The 20930-nt window shown below is 40.7% G+C and overlaps 1 protein-coding gene across 1 annotated transcript in view; it reads left to right on the top strand.

The window, feature by feature from the left end:
* LOC141981535 (glutamate decarboxylase 1-like) overlaps positions 1-18071 on the top strand; it is a 69686-nt gene extending 51615 nt beyond the window's left edge. The window contains 8 exon segments of the mRNA XM_074943187.1: positions 4151-4205; positions 7902-8018; positions 9544-9608; positions 10186-10264; positions 12783-12932; positions 13686-13793; positions 15157-15246; positions 17701-18071. Of these exon segments, the coding sequence (XP_074799288.1) occupies positions 4151-4205; positions 7902-8018; positions 9544-9608; positions 10186-10264; positions 12783-12932; positions 13686-13793; positions 15157-15246; positions 17701-17874 (838 nt within the window). The 3' untranslated portion in view covers positions 17875-18071.
* Positions 18072-20930: the final 2859 nt, after the last annotated feature.

Here is a 20930-nt window from a genome sequence, read left to right as displayed (position 1 = left end):
CTACCACACTGCCTGCACCCAGCTACCCCCTCCCTGCACATTGGGCTACCTCCTGTCTGAACACAGCCCCTAGCTATCCCCCTCCCTGCACACTGACATGTTTTTTAACTTTCTGAGCTAAGCCCCTCACCTTTGAGTTACTATTTTTGGTTGAACCTCCCCCCCCGCCCCAACCCAGACAGTCTGGGTGGCCTGTTGAGGTGAGTTGGGATGGAGGTGGCACTCCCTCCCTGGACCCCACCATGTGGACGTGGCTCAAGACCCGCTGGCCCCTATTCCCCCCCCCGGGGGCAATAGAAGTCAAACTTCACCTATGCCAAAGGCCCCTGCCCCAAGGCCCCTCTTCCCACACTGGGCTCTGGAGCTTTTATAGTATGTCGAGGGGGCCTCAGAGAGAAAAAGGTTGAGAAGCCCTGGCCTAGACCACAACTTGGTCCACCTTTAAACTTATTCTTTCTAATGCCATCGTCTCTTCACCTGAATAGCTTTCATTTTATTTGTTTACTTGGGGAGCAAGGCTGTTGAATTTTTTTTTTTTTTTTGCTAGTGTTTGGGAAGAGGACTATGTAGGAGTTTGTAATTATGTTTCTTTTCCATATTTTGCTCTGGGACTAAATGAAGGCATGTATGAGGGCATTTCTGTAATTCTGTGTCTGATACATTCTTGTTAAGAGGCCTCTGGGCCTCAGGTATTGGTGTTGAGAAATTGATTTCTTTATTACTTAGGAGTACTGTAACATTGTAGTATGGTGATGTGGAAGAGAAAACCCATTATCTTTACTGTAATAATGCTGTGTAATAATTGATGTACTATAGTATCAGATTGGTAATGGAGTTTTTAAAAGATACCTGTTACATAATGGATGCAAAGGGAGAGTTAAGTTTAAGCTTCAATGTTGTGGGGGGGGGGGGGAGTTGTTGTTGTTTTCATGTTTCTTTTACTGGTTATTGCAGTGTCTCCTAAAAGCTACAGGCACCCAAGCTGTAATCTTTCTTTTTAAACAGCTGAAGATTATTCTACATAGTTTAAACATTGAGAAATTTCAAACAGTAAACAATATACATGTGATAATGAGATGTTAAGTGAGTTCAATGGAAATGTGTCAAGGCACATAAAAGTGCATGATTATATAATAGCATATCCCTGAAAGTACCTGATTTTCAGAAATCTATATGTTGTTCGTATGAGTCTTTAAAACACACCTGTTTTTGTTGTTGTTGTTACAGGCAATAGGTAACCCATGACAACTCCACAAAAATTACATCACTGTCTAAATTGGTTTGATGCCTTTCTCTGAAAATTGTTTGTCTGTTCAGAAAATCTGTAGAAGACCCATTTAGATCTCTGTAGCTTCCTTTCTATGATGCTATAAATCCAGATGGATCCTTAGCTAAAACCACAGTTCCTACTAAAAAAAGAAAAGGAGGACTTGTGGCACCTTAGAGACTAACAAATTTATTTGAGCATAAGCTTTCGTGAGCTACAGCTCACTGAGTTCAGTGTGATTTGCACACGTATATCTGAATACAGATGTAGTCATAATTCAGCAACTGTGGCAGATTCAAAAAACAGAAAAGTGTTTTTATTTCCCTGAACAAAAAGTATGTAAAGGCCAAGATTCTCAAATCGGGTTGCCTAAAGTTAGGAGTATACACAGAAATGTAAAAGCCTAAGTAAAAGTGGGCTGATTTCCAGAGATACTGAGTGTTTGTAACTACTCCAGCTAAAATCACTGGGAGCTACAGGTCCTCACTACTAGAACCAAATGACATTTTTTTATAAACATTTTGAAGATATTTTCATGGGATCTGTCCTTTTTCAAGAACATTTTTTCCCTTTCATTTTTGGCAAAAACAAGAAAATTTTTTGACAAAAATGATTTTTTTTTTGTTTTAAATATTTTTTTGGTATGCTTCTCGGGGTATCAAGGACTGTGAGTCACCTTGTTAACCCCCCTCCCCCAGCCCTACTCCCACACCCCTCCAGTGAGAGGGAGACTTGCCTGTTTTCCCTGTCAGCTTCCTGACACCACCAGTCTGTTAGCCACCCAAACGGTCTTCTTTGCACTATGTCAGCCCTTACTGTGCCTTGCAGGTTAACAATAGGTGAGCCCCAGGCTCAAAGCCACTTTGAAGCATCCCCCTTTATAGTTTTTCATTGAACGCTCACAGGAATACCAGGTCTTCTGTTCTCCAGGGAACAGTGTACACTTCTGCTTGAGTATCAGGAGTAGCCGTGTTAGTCTGGATCTGTAAAAGCGGCAAAGAGTCCTGTGGCACCATGTCGTCATGCATCAGAAGACGTGGGTATTCACCCTCGAATACCCACGGAAGCTTATGCTTATACCCACGAAAGCTTTCACCCACAAAAGCTTGTGCTCCAATACATCTGTTAGTCTATAAGGTGCCACAGGACTCTTTGTCGCTTTTACTTCTGCTTGAATGATTCAACTCTGGGTCAGCTCCTTGTATAGTACCATGGCACTTAGATAGATTTGTAGTGAAAACAACCTTTTTATTATCAAAGATTCAAGAGGTTAGGATATCCTCAAGAGAGAGGATAATGGAAACAACAGTATTACACATAAAAGCATAACATGATTTCTAGAGATTAAACATAACTTAACTGGCTAGCCTTCTGTCTAAAGAGGATCATTTCACCCCAAATGTCCTTTGCAGCATTTCAACCAGGGCAGGTTGTGATCCATTGTCATGAATGTAATCACACTGACCAATCAATTCCTAGGTGCAGGATAAAGGAGTGTCTTCCTTGCCTTCTCCTTAATATCCCCAAGTACTTTGTTTGTACGCAGAGTCAGGATAACACTCCCTGCCCCTATAGTTCGTTCTCTTGTGGTTTGATGACTTCACATTTCCCACCCTGTTAACTATGTATGAAAATGAGGCTTCCATTGTGTTGGCTTACAATGTTTAATTATATGCTGGCAGAGATACAGGTGAATAAACATCATTCGTCTGACAAAAAACCTGTTTGCCAAGTCTGCCTTGATACAGACTTCAGATAGCTCTTTACGCAATCAATAGTATTAATGTTGTGACCCTAGCTCTTACGTAAAACCTCACGTGACAGTCTTTGGTGGACCAGAATGTACATACCAGGGTAAGATTATTCTTGTAACTCCCTTGCCAGTTGGGTCACAATTTTGTAAGGGAAAAATCCCCATTTCGTGACCTGATCTACTCAATACCTCTGCATATTAGGCCACTTTTCTTTAGGAACATAAGTATGCATTTAAGAGCCTAACAGTGGGCACCCAAGTTTGAAAATTGGTCCTAATTCTTTCATGGAGTACAGTGTTACAAAGACTTCCTTCATTTCTGTAGACTTGAAATGCAAAATCTGCAAGAGTAAAAGGAAATACTTTGCAGTACAGGAAGAGAAAAGATTGCAACAATTCAGGTAGAAAAAGCCAGCATTTCAGTATATTAGTATGCAGTGCAATAAGATGGATACAAAAGAGGATAACACATTAGCAGCACAATAGAAATATGGCGAGTATGTGAGGGGGGAAAACTATTAACAGATTAAAATTGGCATGTATTATGCTCACATACAATATGTGTATTACCAAATTTTTCAAAATGTAATGGGCCAAATCCTGCCATCATACACATGGTGAGAAGTGGGTAGAAACTGCTATTGTCAGTTTTCTTACTCATGGCCCCATATCATAACATAACATTAATCTTCAATGAGTTTGTTTACATTAATTATAGCTTTATTTGGATGTTATAAGGGCCACAAATGCATCAGTTAGAGCATTGGGAGTGATCCACAACTGCCCTGCACCTCATGCTGCCATTTACTTTGTGCAAAGTAGGTCTAAAATGCTACCATTCTCATTTGCCAAGGCTTTACACCACTTTACACAGACCTTGCAAAGATTCAGGGTAGTGGGAAATAAGGCTCCTTGTCTTTTGGCCACTGTTTTATATAGGCTGAAAATATTTTGCAGCAAAATATAAGTAAACCTCACTGGAGAGAGTCAACTGAACAGTATGGTAAATGTCAAGGAAAGATCCCTCCCCCCAACTGGGCTTTGATCTACTGCATATTCTCAAGAGTAGCAGGACAAATATCTTAAATTTTCCCCTTTTTTTTCCCTCCCAACATTCTACAATCATCTAGGGGGAAGATGATTCCATCAGATTTGGAGGCAAAAATACTCAAAGTCAAGAGACAGGTTGGTTGGTTTGTTTGTTTGTTTGTTTGTTAGCCTTGTGATATTAATATTGAGCTAAGTCTGGCAGTCCTCACTCATGGGAAATTCCCAAGGAAGTTAATAGTAGGAACCACGTTTTCAAAAGTATTTAGCACCCAGAGCTCCAAATGCAATCTCATTTAAATTAATGGGAGTTTTGGCAGAGTGAGGACTGCAGTATTTGCCTGGATTATAGAGAAGACATCTTTTAAATTACAAAATTGTCTTACAATTAAAAGTAGAGAGTCATAGTATCATGGACATGTAGGGCTGGAAGGAACCTTGAATGGTCATTAAATCCAGCCCCCTGCACTGAGGTGGAACCAAGTAAACCTAAACTATCCCTGACAGGTGTTTGTCCAACCTGTTCTTAGAGACCTCCAGTGATGGAAATGCCTCAACCTCCCTTGGAAGCCTATTCCAGAGTTTAACCAACCTTAGAGTTAGAAAGCATTTCCTACTATCTAAGCTAAATCTTCCTTGCTTCAGATTAAGCCCATTACTTCTTGTCCTACCTTCTGTGGACACGGAGAACAATGGATCCCTGTCTTCTTTATAACAGCCTTTCACGTGTCTGAAGATGGCTATCGGTCTTCTTTTCTTAAGCCTGAACGTGCCCAGTTCTTTTAACCTTTGCTCACAGGTCAGGTTTTGTTACTCTCCTCTGGACTCTCTCTAATTTATCCACCTCTTTCCTAAAGTACAGTGCTCACAGTTGGACATGATACTCCAGCTGAGGCCTCATCAGTACCAAATAGAACTGGACAATTACTTCCCATGTCTTACATACAACATTCCCATTAAGAAACCCCAGAATGACTGCATCACATTCATTCATAAGCAATTTGTGATCCACTATAACCCACAGATCCTTTCCAACAGTACTTCCACCGAGCCAATTATTACCCCTTTTGTAGTTGTGCATTTGATTTTTTCCCCAAGTGTAGTATTTTGCACTTGTCTTTATTGAATTTCATTTTGTTGATTTCAGACCAATTCTCTGATTTGTCGAGATTGTTATGAATTCTAATCCTGCCCTCCAAAATGATTGCAACCCTTCCCAACTTGGTGTCATCTACAAATTTTATAAGGATGCTCTCCACTCCATTATCCAAGCCATTAATGAAAATATTGAATAGTATCTGACCCAGGACTAGCCTCTGTGGGACCCCACAAATACACTCTCCCAGTTTGACAGTGAATCATTGATAATTACTTTGAGTGTGGTCTTTCAATCAGTTGTGCACCTGCATTAGAGCAATTTCCTCTAGACCATGTTTTCCTAGTTTGTTTATGAGACTGTCATGTGAGAATGTATCAAAAGACTTACTAAAATCATGACATAGCACATCTACTGCTTCCCCACCATCCATTAGGCCAGTAATCCTGTCAAAGAAAGAAATTAGGTTGGTTTCACATGTCGATTTTCTTTTTTTTTTGACAAATACACGCTGGCTATTCCTTACAACCCTAGTATCCTCTAGGTGCTTACAAACTGATTGTTTAATAATTTGTTCCAGTATCTTTCCAGATATCAAAGTTAGGCTGACTGGTTTATAATTCCCTGTGACATCTTTGTTCCCCTGGTTAAAAATAGGTACTGTGTTTGCCCTTTTCCAGTCCTCTGGGACCTCACCTGTCCTCCATGAGTTCTCCGAGATCCAGCTAGTTTTCTGAGTACCGTAGGATGAATTGCATCATGCCCTGCCAACTTGAATACATCTAAGTTATTTAAATACTCTTGAACCTGTTCTTTCCCTGTTTTGGCTTGGCTTCCTTCCCCCTTATTGTTAATATTAATTGTATTGAATATCTGGTCACTATTAACTGAAGCAAAATAGGCATTAAACACTTCAGCCTTCTAGATGTCATCAGTTATTAGCTCTCCTTCCCTTCTATGTAGAGGACCTATACTTTCCTTTGTGTTTCTCTTGCTCCTAATATATTTAGAGAACCTCATCTTATTACCTTTTATGTCCCTTGTGAAGTGTAACTGATTTTGTGTCTTAGCCTTTCTGATTTTGTCCCTACATGCTTAGGCTAGTCCTTTGTGCTTGTGTAACCCACACACCTTTGGGGTGTGGTGTTGTGTCTCATCTAGTGGCACTGAGACCACTGAGAGAGAGAGATAAAATGAGTCTGCTCTATAGCCTTAGCTAACAGCCAGTTAGCTTTTAGCTAATGCGGTAGAGGCTCATGCACTAAGCTCCAGAGGTCTCAGATTCAATCCCACCCACTGATGACCGGGGTCTGTTGGTGTTACACTTGTCCTTAGCAACTTGTTTCCACTTTTTGTAGGATTCCTTTTTGACTCTCAGGTCATCATAGAACTCTTGACGGAGCCGTATTGACCTCTTCCTATTTTTCCTATCTTTCCTTTGCATCAGGATAGCTTGCAGTTGTGCCTTTGATATTGCCTCCTTGAGAAACTTCAAGCTCCTCTGAACTCCTTTTTCCCTTTGATTTTCTTCCCATGGACCTTATCTATCAGTTCTCTGAGACTGTTGAAGTCTGCATTTCTTGAAGTCCATTGTCCTTATTCTTCTATTCCCACTCTTTCCTTTTCTTAGACTCATGAAATCTATCATTTCTTGGTCACTTTCACTCAAATTGCCTTCCACTTTCAGATTTGCTATCAATTCCTCCCTATTAGTCAGAATCAGGTTTAAAATGGATGTCCCCCTGGCTATGTCCTCTACTTTCTGAAACAAGAAGTTGTTCCCATTACATTCCAAGAGCTTATTGGAAATTTTGTGTTTTGCTGCATTACTTTTCCAACAGATGTCTGTGTAGCTAAAGTCCCCCATTACTATCAGCTCTTGTGTTTTGGATATTTCTCTTATATGTTCTAGAAATGCATCCTCCACCTCCTCTTACTGATTTGGTGGCCTATACTAGATCCTTACATTGACATTACCCCTTCTATTTTATCCGGAGGCTTTCAACTGGTCTGCTTTTCACCTCCTTCGGGACCTCAAAACAAGTATATATAATATTGATGTAGAATGCAACACCTCCTCTCTTTCTGCCCTGCCTGTTCTTCCCGAACAAGCTGTACCTCTCTATATCAATATTCCAGTGATAAGATTTATTCCATCAAGCCTCTGTGACGCCAATTAAGTCATAATTTATCTTATGTACTAATACTTTCAGTTCTTCCTGTTTATTCCCCATACTCCTTGCATCTGAGTATAGACATGTTGAGGAATTCCCCCACTGATTTTCCTCTTATTGTTCCTATGAATCTATTATAATTTTCCATGCTGTGCTCCTCCCCCCTCCAACATTCAGCCTTCTGTTAAGATCACTTTTTTGATACTTACCTGTGGACTTATGTCATCTGCTCCTTTTGAACCTCGTTCAAATCACTTTTCACTAATTTGATGAGTCAGTGAACAAACATCTCTTCCTAAAGGTACATCTTTTCCGGGTTCATATGATGATACTGACCAAACTTTCCATAACATTCACCACCTTCAGGCAAAAACTAAACATGAAAAATTTCAGTCTCAAATAGGGATTTGGGGAAAGTTGTTAATGGGAAGAAAAGGGGTGATGATGGAAATGTATTGCAACATTAATTGTAGAAATGGTGACTGATATGAGATGAAAGAAGAACACGTTCTCTGAGTTATCCCTTCAGCTCATATGGCCTGAATTATCTTGTATTATTTTCAGGATCATATCCCACTCTATGTCAGTGCCACAGCTGGTACAACAGTGTATGGAGCCTTTGATCCTCTTGACAACATTGCTGACATCTGCGAGAAGTATGGACTCTGGATGCATGTGGATGTAATGCTTTTCAGAAATATTGCTCACAATTATTTTTTTATGGGATTAAAGTCTGGAACGTGTTTCTTTACCACAGAAAAGAGCACCTGTTTTGAAGGGTTCCAGTACAACTAATGTGTATGAATGGATTGTGATGAATAGACATACTCGAACAAGATACAATCTTGCAGTGAAGGGTGTGCCTGTTTAGAAAGGAAACTAAGTAAATGGCATTTGTTAGTGTTCATTCAAGTCTTGGAATAATACAACAAATACTGCTTCAAAATTCATTCGCTTTATGTCAGACCAGAGCAACTCAAAATACCATAATACACCTCTCTGGCATTCAATGAATGATTGTTTTGAAGAATATTTTTCTTTTTATGACTAATCATTTCTTTTGCATATAATACCACCTTAGTAGTACAGAGTCACTGGGTAAGTACAGCTCCTGGCAAGATAAGCCGAATGTAAATCACTAGGCCAAATTCTTCTCTCTGATATAGTTGAATGAATAAGTAGCTTGTCATATTATTTTTTTTACTCTGAAGTAAAATGTGTGAATTTTAGCCCAAATTCTCAGTAGCGGTTGCCTAACTTTAGATCCCTAAATTGGTGGCCTGATTTTCTGATTTTTAAATTGATCAGAGCTGTGATTTCTTAGCACTTCCTAAAATCAAACCAGTTCTACCTAGATGCCTAAATATTAATTTAGGCCTGACTTTAGGCAACCTTTGTTGGAAATTTTTGGTTAAACATAAGTTGAATTTTGAAGTGTTTGCTTTTTCAGTAGGTACAATGCTGTGCCACTATAACCAGGTTAAATATAAATGCACTTGTTTCAGTATATTGAACCTTACCCATGCAGTCTAATCTCTAGTGAACATAAAGAGGATTTTCATAGAAATTCTTCCTGCAGTTAGTATGCACTGTGGATCAAGCTAGTTGCTGGCTTCAGTTTGCTACTCTAAAGAAAGAAGATGGTCCAGGCATTTAAAAGAGCATGCAATGAATTAAATGTGATGGATCACAGACCTTGAACCTGAGCCCACAGGTAGTGCTCAGGTCCTGACTGCCACACAGCAGTTCGAATGGACTTCAGCATGACAGAAATTTACCCTTTGCCCTTATTAAATGCTGTGATTATTCTCTTATTCATGCATGAAATCACATTAAAGCCAACGGACTATTTGTTTAATAAGGCACAGTGAATATGGCTTATTTTTATCGATACTTCTTATTTGCAGAATGCTATAGAAAACTACAGCTGCGGCACAGCACTTTACAATACTCTATTATACGCCAACCAATGAGCAGAAAACCTTCTTGAATATATGCACTTTGTTCCTCCATTGTCTGTGTGGTGTGGCTGGGTGTTGCTCTGTTTTTCCCTTTATAGATTAGATTTCTTGTAACATTTAATGCCTGAGTTCATTTTACAGCTTGTATCTTTTAGAAGAAAAATATTTTAGTAACTCTCTTATGCAGGATTGAACTTTTCTTCTCTTGTTTTTATTTTATAATGTCATTGTCTCATTTCTTACAGGCAGCATGGGGAGGTGGGCTGCTGATGTCTAGGAAACATTCCTTTAAACTTAATGGCATTGAAAGGTGAGCATAATGCATTCTGTGTTTTTATTCAGAGTAAGTCATCATCCTCCCCTCTCTGTTGTTCTTGCCATGTTACCCCTTACACACCTTGAATCCCTCCATTACCACACAACACACAGCCCCATCTACAAATCCCTAAATAATCTTGCCCCACCACCTCCATTTCTGATCTCCTCTCCTCCTTTACTTTATACTCCCCCATTTCTTTTTTGTCTTCCTCTTCCTGAATCTCCTTTTCTCACTCTGAGCTTCATTCCTTTATCACATGGCTCCCTTCACAAGGAACAGCCTTTCTTTCCTCCCCCCCACAATCTACCTTCTCTTTCTTCCTCTAAATCTTTCCTTAAAAGCTCTCCTCTCCTTTTTATTAATAATTCCTTCACTTTCCCTACCCTGAACTATTATCTTAAGCAATTGTTCTGTAAGAATGTAAGTTCTTTTGAGCAGCAGAGGTAGACGCACATATTATGTCTGGAAAGTGATATGTATGGGTGTGCAGGGGCCTTTGGGGAGACTTATACCTATTACATTTAACACCTGCCATGTTCCTTACCTTATAGTTTGGTTTATCACCTAGGGCCAATTCTGTCACCTGGAATCCACACAAATTGATGGGCGTTCCACTTCAGTGTTCTGCCTTCCTGGTCTGTGAAAAGGTACCGTAAATGATGTCTTTCATATGTCAAAACAGGCTTTAGGTAATGACTTAAAGTGCTAGCATGAAGGCCAACTGATGTGATTGTAAAAGTTGACAAAGGCAAAGAGCAGAAACCTCAGAGCACAGCAATCCTCAACAGTTGCTGTACCCCTCTTACCTTTGAATTTTCTGATGATCTGAAAATCCTGACTTGCCCTGTATTGTAGGGTCTGTGTTTCCCAGCTACCAGTCAGGTAGTTCTAGGTCACATCCTAAGACCGCAGAACCATGGAACCACCAGAAGAAGAGCTTTCCTATCCTGTTGGTGCTTAGTAAGGAAACAGACTCCCATAAAACCTCTTCAAGATCATGTGGCAATATGACTTCCAGGCATATACACTCTAAAGAGGCAAGATATGGGAAGAAAGTGGCCACGCCACCACACCTAAAGGTGTCAGGAGATGGCTAATGGTCATCCGGGCCCAAAGACAGCAGGCGATAGCAAGGACTTTTTTTTTTTTAATGATGCCCATTATCTTAAGTATTTATTTGGCTGATAGTCATGTAGGTGCCTTCACAAGTAAGAGAGGTGTCTGGGCCAGCTTTGGAGAAGGATTTTCTGGGGTCCAGAAAAGAGTATATAGCCCTTTGGGAGGGGTAACTCTGGCTGATATCCAGATCTGGATTTATAAATACATTGACATAGATTTTGGAGGCAGAAGGGGACATTCTTACCATCTCATTGGTACTCCTGCATAACATAGGTCATAGCATTTCACTCAGTCGTTTCTTTGGTAAGCCCCAAACTTCTTGTTGAGCTAGAGCATAGCTTTTTAGAAAAAAAGTATTGAATTTAAAGACTTCAAGCAATGGAGAACCTATCATATCACATCCCTTGGTGAGCTGTTCCTCTGAACATCCTCTATCCGGATATTTGAATCAGAATAGCAGATAATTCACTCATTCCTGTTTCCCATAAAAAATATCTTCTCTGGAGGCAACCCATCTTTTGATATCAAAGGTTATCTGTCACACTAATGACTGACAAGTGGAATTTATTTTTGCAAATAAATAGAATATTAACTACCGTTTGTGTTAAATGTATACCCTAATTCAGCATACAATACTATGTGATGTGTCTGAGTTGATGTTATTGTGGGAACCTTAACCATTGAGTTTTCTTGGTCTCGAGTTTTACCTTTTTGTAATCTTAACATTGTGTTGTTAAGGTTTTTCCGTGGTATGTATATTCACAGACACACATTGGAAGCTTTACAAAAAAGTCAGCATTTACCAACTGGCAGTTAAATTTCGCATTTGCCTTATTTCCCATTCTGTGGCAACTTAGGAAACCCCACGATTTCATCAGTAAAATCAAATACATTGAAAAAGTAAATGTTTAACATAGACCACTGTATAATTTACACACAGTTTTCTAAGCATTTATTTGGTTGGTATTTGGTAGGATACCTTCATTCTAAGACCTAAAGGCCCTTATTCTATTTTTCTTCATTATGTTGTTTCTTTTATCTCCTCACTCTGTAGTAGATTCTCTTTTCATAGCAGAAATAGCTTTCAGCAGCACCATGAGTTGTCTGCCTGCAAATTCAGGTTGAGAACAAAAAGTGTATTGCTTCGTCAGACACACACAAATCAAATTCTGCCGTGCTTTGTGCAGAGATCTTTACCACAAAGTCTGAAGAAACTGTAAAGTGCTTTAAAAAAAATGGAAAAGGCATTTTTTGAAGAAAAAGAGGTGGAAAATGGGCTTGATGTCTTATGGAGAAATCATTATTATATGGGTGTCTATTTCCAAGATGTAAACGACCTCTCCCCTTCAGATGAACGTAGTACTCTCAATATTCTTGCTCACTCCATAATCTATGAACAATGGTTGTAACCATTGGTAGCTCACACAGTATCCATAAAACACACAAATATTATGACTCTTGCATAATAAAGGAGGCAATTAGATGAAATTTTACATACTCAATTTTTCATTCTGCATTTTTTTGCATATGTGCAGGATATGGGGCTCAGTATCATATGCCTGATAAAGGACCTATTTAATAAATTGTATAGATCAAGACTAAGAATTTGTCTGTACACACAGTGCACGGCAAGCCGGGGTGTCAATCTACCTTGCACTATCCTGCTATACACTAGCTGTCTGTGTGGATCTTGCCACATTACACTAAAAGTTCCCTGGGGCACTTTGATCTACCCCACTTTGACACAAGAGTGGATCAAAGTGATTATGAACTTTTAGTGCTCAGCAGCAGGATCCACATGGATGATTAGTGCATGGCAGACTAGAGAGAGAGAGATTTACACTCCCGATTGCTCACTATGTGCTTGTTCATATAGACAAGCCCTAAATGTAGCATTATTCTCAATGGGACTGTGTTTGTATTTCAGTGTAATTATCCTAGTATTTGCTCATTTCTAGCCCAAGTTCAGTAGTTGAAGTGGACATTCCAAAATGAATCTTGTTCATAAATATAGCATGCATATTGATGGTTGTATTCCTGCTCTAGGATCTTCTGCAAGCCTGTAATCAGATGTGTGCTGGGTATCTGTTCCAACCAGACAAACAGTATGATACAACTTATGACACAGGAGACAAGACCATTCAGTGTGGCCGGCATGTTGATGTCTTCAAACTTTGGCTAATGTGGAAAGCTAAGGTAGGAAAGGTCTACAGAAATAAAGCTTTAACCAGAAAAATAAAAATGTTTTGCAACATCAACAACAAAGCACATAAATAATAGCTGTTCTTGCAAGCAAAGTAAATATTAAATGATAAATAGGAGCATTAGTGCCTAATGCTCAGTCTTTTTTGTGTAGAAGAGACATGAAACCATAGTGTGATGTGATATACAATTCTGATTTTATGATTTATAATTTACAAAAACAAGTTAGAATTGCAACAATAATGGAACAAAGATCAGGACAAGAAATATAGCCAAATTCTGAAACGTTTGAAACGGTGCTATATTAGCTACTGGAGTAAACCCCATTATTGCCTAAATAGGAAATACGTTACCAATGGCAAGGTAAAGGGGAAAAAGGGCGGGGGGAGCATAATTTATCAACTAAACTGGTCTTAGAGATCTGTCAAAATGCAGTCCCTACCATGCATGCAACAACTCAGACAAATGAGACTTCATTTGATGTGGTGTTGGTTTAAGCTCAATAGTTATGTAGACTCATACTTCTAAAAGCGTACCTTTTTTAGAATGAGGTTCTGTATGTTATATAGAATGAGCATCGATAAGTTCTGTGCCCCAAAACAATAAAATACCGTTCCTCAGGACAGTACCCTAGATTCTCCCCTTCAAGCTCATTCCTGTACAATGAAGTTGTTGTTTGCTTTTTCTAAAGCAGCTCAAGCACTCTTGTAGCTCACTTTCTGTATGTTTTGCATTGATATTCCACAGGGCACTCGAGGCTTTGAGATTCTTATCAACAAATTCCTTGAACTTGCAGAGTATCTTTACAAGGAACTGAATTCAAGAGAGAACTTTGAGCTTGTATTTGATGCCGAAGTAAGTATAAAAATATCCCTCTGTTCTCTTCCTCAGTATGTATTCCCTTCTACTTTATATTTAATTTGATGTTCCATATAAAAAGCTAACATATTTTCCTGTTGTCACTTTCCCTGTCGAATTGAAATGGGCACTTCACAGATCAGGTATATTCATATTGTACAGTAGAAATGAGTCTAGCCATGGTAGCCATTTCCTGAATGAACAGAGTATTTTTAAATCCTCTGTGGTGTTCATCCAGCCTCTGGGATAACAGACAAAGGTGGCAAACCAAATTTAGGTGATGGTTTTGTTTTGCGACAGCATGGATGGTTGTAAGCAATGAACTGGGCAATTAGGGACTTGATTCTGCAAGATGCAGAGTAGAGCTGGGTGTAAAATTTGTGACTCAATTGACTAAACATTTTTTTTCTACTGGAGGTTTTTTTTGGTCTCTCTCTTGAGTGTTGCCCTCCCTCTGCCCACCCACAGTGTCTGTGACCAATTAGTGTTGCCTACTTTCCAAAATGTATTGGCTCCAAGAGTTCTCACCCCTACATCTGCCTATTGCCTGCCCAGCAATTGATCTTGTCCCCGATAGGTCCCATCAGTTCCACTCCCCTCCCCCCAGCCTCACATCTGTCCCTCTCTCCCAAGCCTCAGAGGGCTGCAGCAGGGCTCTCCCCCTTTCCAGGATTGGGGTGGGAGATGCAGTTCCAGGAGCTCTTCACCCCTCACCCTCCTTTCCCAGGCCATCTAATGCAGGGGAAAGGGGAAGGAGCAGAAGTCCCATCCTGCTCTGTTGTGCACAGGAGGAAAGTGGAGAGGAAGAAGTGGAGCTACAGTGATCTGCTGAGCTTTTTGCTCTGTCCTCTCCCGTCCTGTGAGGAAAAGCGATCAGAGGGGGAAACTCTGCTGGCTTAATTTCATGAGGGATCTGGACTTCTCATGTCATCGCGATATGAGCTCCAGGCCCCCTGAAATCCTGGCACTCACCAAAAATTGTGGGAGTGGCAATACTACACTTAATCATGGAACTATTCATGTACTTACTGTTAAGCGCATGAATAAGTGCTCTGCTAGATCAAGGCCAGGGTGCTCAGCACCTTGCAGGAGTGAGCCCTAAATTATATTGCATTGACTGCTGGACAATCATCACAGAGTAACACCTTTTGTGATAATTATCAACCTGGGCCAGTTTTGAATAAGTGACCTAAAAGTAAAAGGTAGGATTTTCAAAAGTGACTTAGAAGCATTGGACTGATGTTCAATGGGCTTATGCCTAGGTCATTTAGATACTATTGGTATTAAACTCGTTGACCTCAGACCCAATAGCAGAATCATGATTATCGTTTACTGAGAAATAAATATCTTTGTTTTAAAGCCTGAACTCACCAATGTGTGTTTCTGGTACATTCCACCAAATCTTAGAAGAATACCAAATGGGCCAGAACGAGAGAAATTACTTCATCAGGTAAGATTTCTAGTATTGACATTCAGAGGGTGTTGTGACTAATAAGGTCTCTGATAGTTCTCAGCCTTCATGTATTCCATATTTTCATACAACCTTGTTGTTTAATCAGGACTCAAATACTACAGTTTGTGTTCCATCCAAACAAGAAAAAACTTAATGTCATGGACATCTCCTTAGTGTCAGAATTAGAGTACAGCAAGCTCTTAAAAATTATGAACATTCATTCAAATAAAAAGAGTCCTTTGAATGTGTTTGAGAAAAGTTTTCTCTGACCATTTGTAGGAGTGACTCACCACTCACAAGAATGACTACAGACCATTATTCCAAGTGTATCTGCAGCCCCCTTAAATGTTCTCTTTGGGCTTGGAAATCACGCAATCAGGAAACAGAAACAATGACATGAGACTTAAGTGACCAGTCATAGAGCACTAATATTAAATTATGGAACCTAAATCAATAGTCGTAGTGAATAGTTTTCAAAGAATCCCCAGTCCGAGACATGTCTGCATAAACCATTCATCAGATCATTTCAAATATGCAAAAATAGAAGGCTGAGATTTTTTTAAAATGACTAATAATCTAGTGGACCTAAATATTTTGGTGCCCAACTTGAGACAATGTAAAGGGCCTAACTTTTCAGAGGGTGGGTTCTAAAGCACCGAAGTGACTTATCACTCTTCAGAATCTTGGCTCAAGTCCCTGTGTAAGCAGAGAAAAGGGCTACATTAATTGAATAACTTGTTCACTTTATCAGAGGGGTAGCCGTGTTAGTCTGTATCCACAAAAACAACGAGGAGTCCGGTGGCCCCTTAAAGACTAACAGATTTATCTGGGCATAAGCTTTCGAGGGTAAAAAACCACTTCTTCAGATGCATGAAGAAGTGTTCACTTTATATAGTTTACCTAGGTCTAGTCAGTCAGCCCTCCTCTGACTTTTCTTAGCTTACAGAATTCCTGGGAGCTGAGGCACTAGTATAGGGAGCGATTGACCTATTTTATGGTGTTTAATGACAGCAAAGCTAACTTTATTGCACCTAGATACACAGGACAACTTGCCCTAGGTGAACATTTAACAGGGAAAAATATCTACTGTGCACAATCATTACGTGCTTTTAAAATGCTCATATCTTGGTCAAATCAAACAAACAGTCATCCAAAACAAGGTTCTGCACTCTTCCTCAGTAAGGATTATTTTCCTACCAAATTCCAGTTTTCAAATCTCATTCATCTGGGCTGCAGGGCTGTTCAGAAATGTTGTCCAGGTAACAAGCATTTTTAATCCCAATGGGAGGATTCTGTATGTTTGCTTTCAATTCTGTAAATGTACAATCTACCAACAGAAAACCTCTTAATAAAAATGCACAATGTAGCATATACATGTATATTACACACAGCTAAAATAACGCCTGGCCCTGTGGCAGCAGCAGGGTGCCATGCAAAACGTGATTTGGAGTCAGAATTCCCACTCCAGAGATCACATGTATTATAATAAGGAGGGGGCATGTTAGCATCCAGAGTTAGTGTGCAGGGCTCATCTTTCCTAGATGATCAGGATTTCCAGGAAGTGCCACTGATAGTGGCCTTGAAAAGTTGTTTTGCCTTCCCAGTATTATGGTAGGAGTCCTGCAATGATGGCAAATAGAAGAAAGTTGGAACTCATAAATCAGACAGCCAACTATAATGAAGATGCAGAAAAAAAACCCACCTTGATTTTCTCATCGCAACATATTTAAAAAGTGATGAAAGTTGATAAGGAAAAAAGGAGTAGGAGGCAACTTTAGTAAACTCCACTTAAGGTATAAAAAGTGATGTAGAAGAGCTCACGTGCAAAACTCACTATTTATTGCAAATTGAAACTTTGCTGAATGGGCCTGATTTTCAAAGTAATCTAACCTCTGATTTTGGGTTCCCACCATTTGGGTGCTGAGAATCTCTGATAACATCCACAAATCAAGCAAGTAACAAGTCAACAGTGTGCTACATGTTTGCGTGCAAATCAAAATGTTTGTTCAGCCATTATCTCGGACATATTACCAACCAAAATCTACAAGCCCCAGAATAGAAGCACCTAAAATTTTAAGTGCACAAAATTAGGGATAACAAATGAACGAGCAGGATTGCAATTTTATAAGGATGTTGTCACTGAAATCAATGAGAGTTTTTCCTGTGTAGGGAGTGAGTAAAAGCTGAGTAAGGACTTCAGGATTTGTCCTACTGTATGTAATGTTAACATTGTATCTTATGTTAAAATTAAAAACAAAAGGACAAATCCTGAAATTCTGTCTTATTCAAGCAGAACTCTCACTGATGTCAATGACAACAGTCTTATGAAGTTTTAATCATGCTAGCTTTTTTGTTATTCTGTGACTTGCAAAGACTGGCTGTAATGAGAGGGGTGTAAAGTTTCCAAATGTAAAAGGAAAATAATTGTGATGGCTGACTTTTTGTATACAGGTTGCTCCAAAAATAAAAGCACGGATGATAGAAGAAGGAATGACAATGGTTAGCTACCAGCCGCATGGGGACAAAGTGAATTTTTTCAGAATGGTCTTTTCTAACCCAGCTACTAGGAAATCAGACGTTGACTTCCTCCTTGAAGAAATTGAAAGGCTTGGCAAGGACTTGTGATAACTGATGCTGCACTTTGAAATGGGATCAATTTTGTGCTGCCATAGTGGGCACCATTAAAAAATGTTACATTTGCTACTCCATGTTAGTTTAATGTATTATGGCACCTCCTGTCCTAAGGATAGGAAGATACTGCAGTTACTGGAGGTACCTAGAGTAATGAAAGCTCAACCTTTTTTTTAATGGAACTCCCTTTAGACAAGAGATCTCATCGTTTCACAGGGCTTGAGAGTCACCTTCTTAACTGTATCTTTTTCCTCCTCCTCCTCCCCCCCCCCCGGTTTGTTTTCTAGCAGAGCGGTATTGGGGCTTCATATGCCTTCTGGGCTGCAGCAGAGTGGACTAAGATTAAGGTTTACCTTTGCTTTCATAGGCTCCTTTGATGGGTCTTAAGCCCTATAAATATAACACTCTTTTGTCATTAGTTAAAGAGAGCAGAATACAGAGGCAGGAGCTCCAGAAGAGCCTTTGGCTCAAAGCTTTCTTCATCACAGTGTGTGTGAAACTTCGTAGCTACTCGTGGCAGTCAAAAATACAGCTTTTTTTTGTTTTCTGTCAAGCCACATTAGTACTTAGTAGGAAGTGTTGTTTGGATGCTTGCACCTTTTATTGGTTTCTATCACTCGCTTCGCTTTGGTTTAGTAAACACGTCTGTGCAGCTTCCCTTCACTCTCCCCTTTTTACATTGCATTTGACATCTCGAGTTTAGAGTAATAGTGTAATTCATCCTATGTGTCCATGCAGTGGAGTAAAAGAACATGAAGGGCATTACTCTCTGGTACTGGTTACTGTTATAGTGTAGACTGTTCTGTGGAGCCCTTACTCTCCCTCTGGTGCAAATGGGTAGAGCCTTGGCCTGGACTCCCCCTTCCACCCTCTTGCTCCCCACTGTGCCAGCCAGCACAGCTGAGCTGGTGCAAAGAGGGAAGTATTCTGCACAGTGTATAGGACTGGCACAGATTACTCCCTGCTCACTGTCTAGAACAGGGGCGAGCAAACTTTTTGGCCTGAGGGCCGCATCGGGTTTCAGAAATTGTATGGAGGGCCGGTTAGGGGAGGCTGTGCCTCCCCAAACAGCCAGCCGTGGCCCTGCCCCCTATCCGACCCCCCACCCCTTCTCGACCCCTGACTGCCTCCGCAGGACCCCTGCTCCATCCACCCCCCATGCTCCCTGACCACCCCCGGAACCTCCGCCCCTGACTGCCCCCCGCCTCCCCATCCAACCCCTCCTCTCCTTCCTCACTGCCCCCCTCTGGGACCTCTTCCCCCATTCAACCCCCCTGTTCCCCGTCCTCTGACCGCCCCACCCCCTATCCACAGCCCCGGCCCCTGACTACGCCCCAAACTCCCCTGCCCTCTATCCAACCCCCCCCCCACACACACACACACTCCCTGTCCCTTTACCACACTGCCTGGAGCACTGGTGGCTGGCGGCGCAGCTGCACCAGGACAGGCAGCCACACACCACGCAGCACAGAGCACCAGGTCAGGCCGGACTCTGCAGAGTCTGGCCTGACCTGGTGCTCTGTGCTGCGTGGAGCTCACAGCCTGCGTGCACTGCCCCAGGAGCTCACAGCCCCACCGCCCAGAGCATTGCACTGGTGGCACAGTGAGCTGAGGCTGCAGGGGAGGGGCCGGGGGCTAGCCTCCCAGGCCAGGAGCTCAGGGGGTGGGCAGAATGGTCCCGCGGGCCGGATGTGGCCCGCAGGCTGCAGTTTGCCCACCTCTGGTTTAGAACAAGGGGCAACTAGGGACCAGATAACTACACACTGCTAATGACTCAGGGCTTGTGGCAAAGTCACAGTGTAGCCCTTAGTGATTATGATCTATTCAGCCATAGACTTTGACTCTGGCTCTGTCACAAGTGAATATAAAGGAATGCTATAGATTTATTTAATTCCTCCACTGTATGTATTCCTGAGAACCTTTGGGTGCATGGATCAACAAGTGGATTACTTAGTAATAACTGAACAAGGCTCTCTGGAGAATATACTGTAGAGAACTATCCTGCACTGTGTAGAATAAATGACCTAACAGGTTTTTTTTTATTTCTATCTCATTTTTATTCTCATTTTACATTACAGATAACACTAAAGTTAACACAGTGTACGTTGTATTGGTAATAAGTTCAGTTATTTAGACAACTTTTCTAAAGGTTTTGTTATGAAGGATATAGTTTTAAAATTTTCTATTTTAAGGTCTGTGGCATTTGTTTTATATTTATTTACCTTTGTGCTGTATTGTTTTGTTTGTTTAGCCCTATGGTATTAGGCATTTCAAGTATGCACATGAACAGGGAATCCACTAAACCATGAAACATGATAGGAGATTAGATTTGTAGCTGAAATGTGTATATAATTTTGAGAATTGCTCCCTTTGGTAAGTAGAAAAAAAGGTGGGTTAAAACACTGGCCTGTGCATGTGTGCGAGAACGGGAGATCTATGCTACATTGTAACAAAGCTACAGCAAAACTGCAACCGTCTAGACTAATGTTGAATAAAGCTCTAATTCACTGCACTTACGTTCAGCCTACTGTGTGAAAGTGTCCTTCATTTCAGTAGAGTCCACAATAGGAACCATACACAGTGCTTCCGTACTTTTAATCATGATATAAGTCTCTTTCTTTTGCTTTTTCAGTTACTAGAATCACAGTTTGCTACTTACTTCTTCAGTACTCTTGGGAACCCCTCCTTCCTGCAGTGTACCAGACACCTGCCTTCCTTACTTCCAACTCTGTCTCGGAACTCAGGATATCTGCAAAGCCTACAATTGCTGACCTGTGCCATTAAAAATATAGACTTCCTCCCAAAACAAAGAAGATTTCTGATTTCATGCTGGTGTAACCCTACTGAAATAAGTCAGGCCCCCTGTGTTTATATGCCCCCTTAATAAGCTCCTCAGGGCTTAACTAAAAAATGCTCATATCCTGTCACATGGCAAGTACATCCCACATCTACCTGTGTGGCACAGGAACTGGCAGCTACTTGACTCCCTCTGCTGGTGCCAGCAATGCTGAGGCATATAGGCATTAGTGAAGGACCGAGGAGGTGAGCAG

This window comes from Natator depressus, chromosome 2 (genome assembly GCF_965152275.1).
Source record: "Natator depressus isolate rNatDep1 chromosome 2, rNatDep2.hap1, whole genome shotgun sequence".
NCBI lineage: Eukaryota > Metazoa > Chordata > Testudines > Cheloniidae > Natator > Natator depressus.
This window is presented reverse-complemented; position numbering and strand designations above follow the sequence as displayed.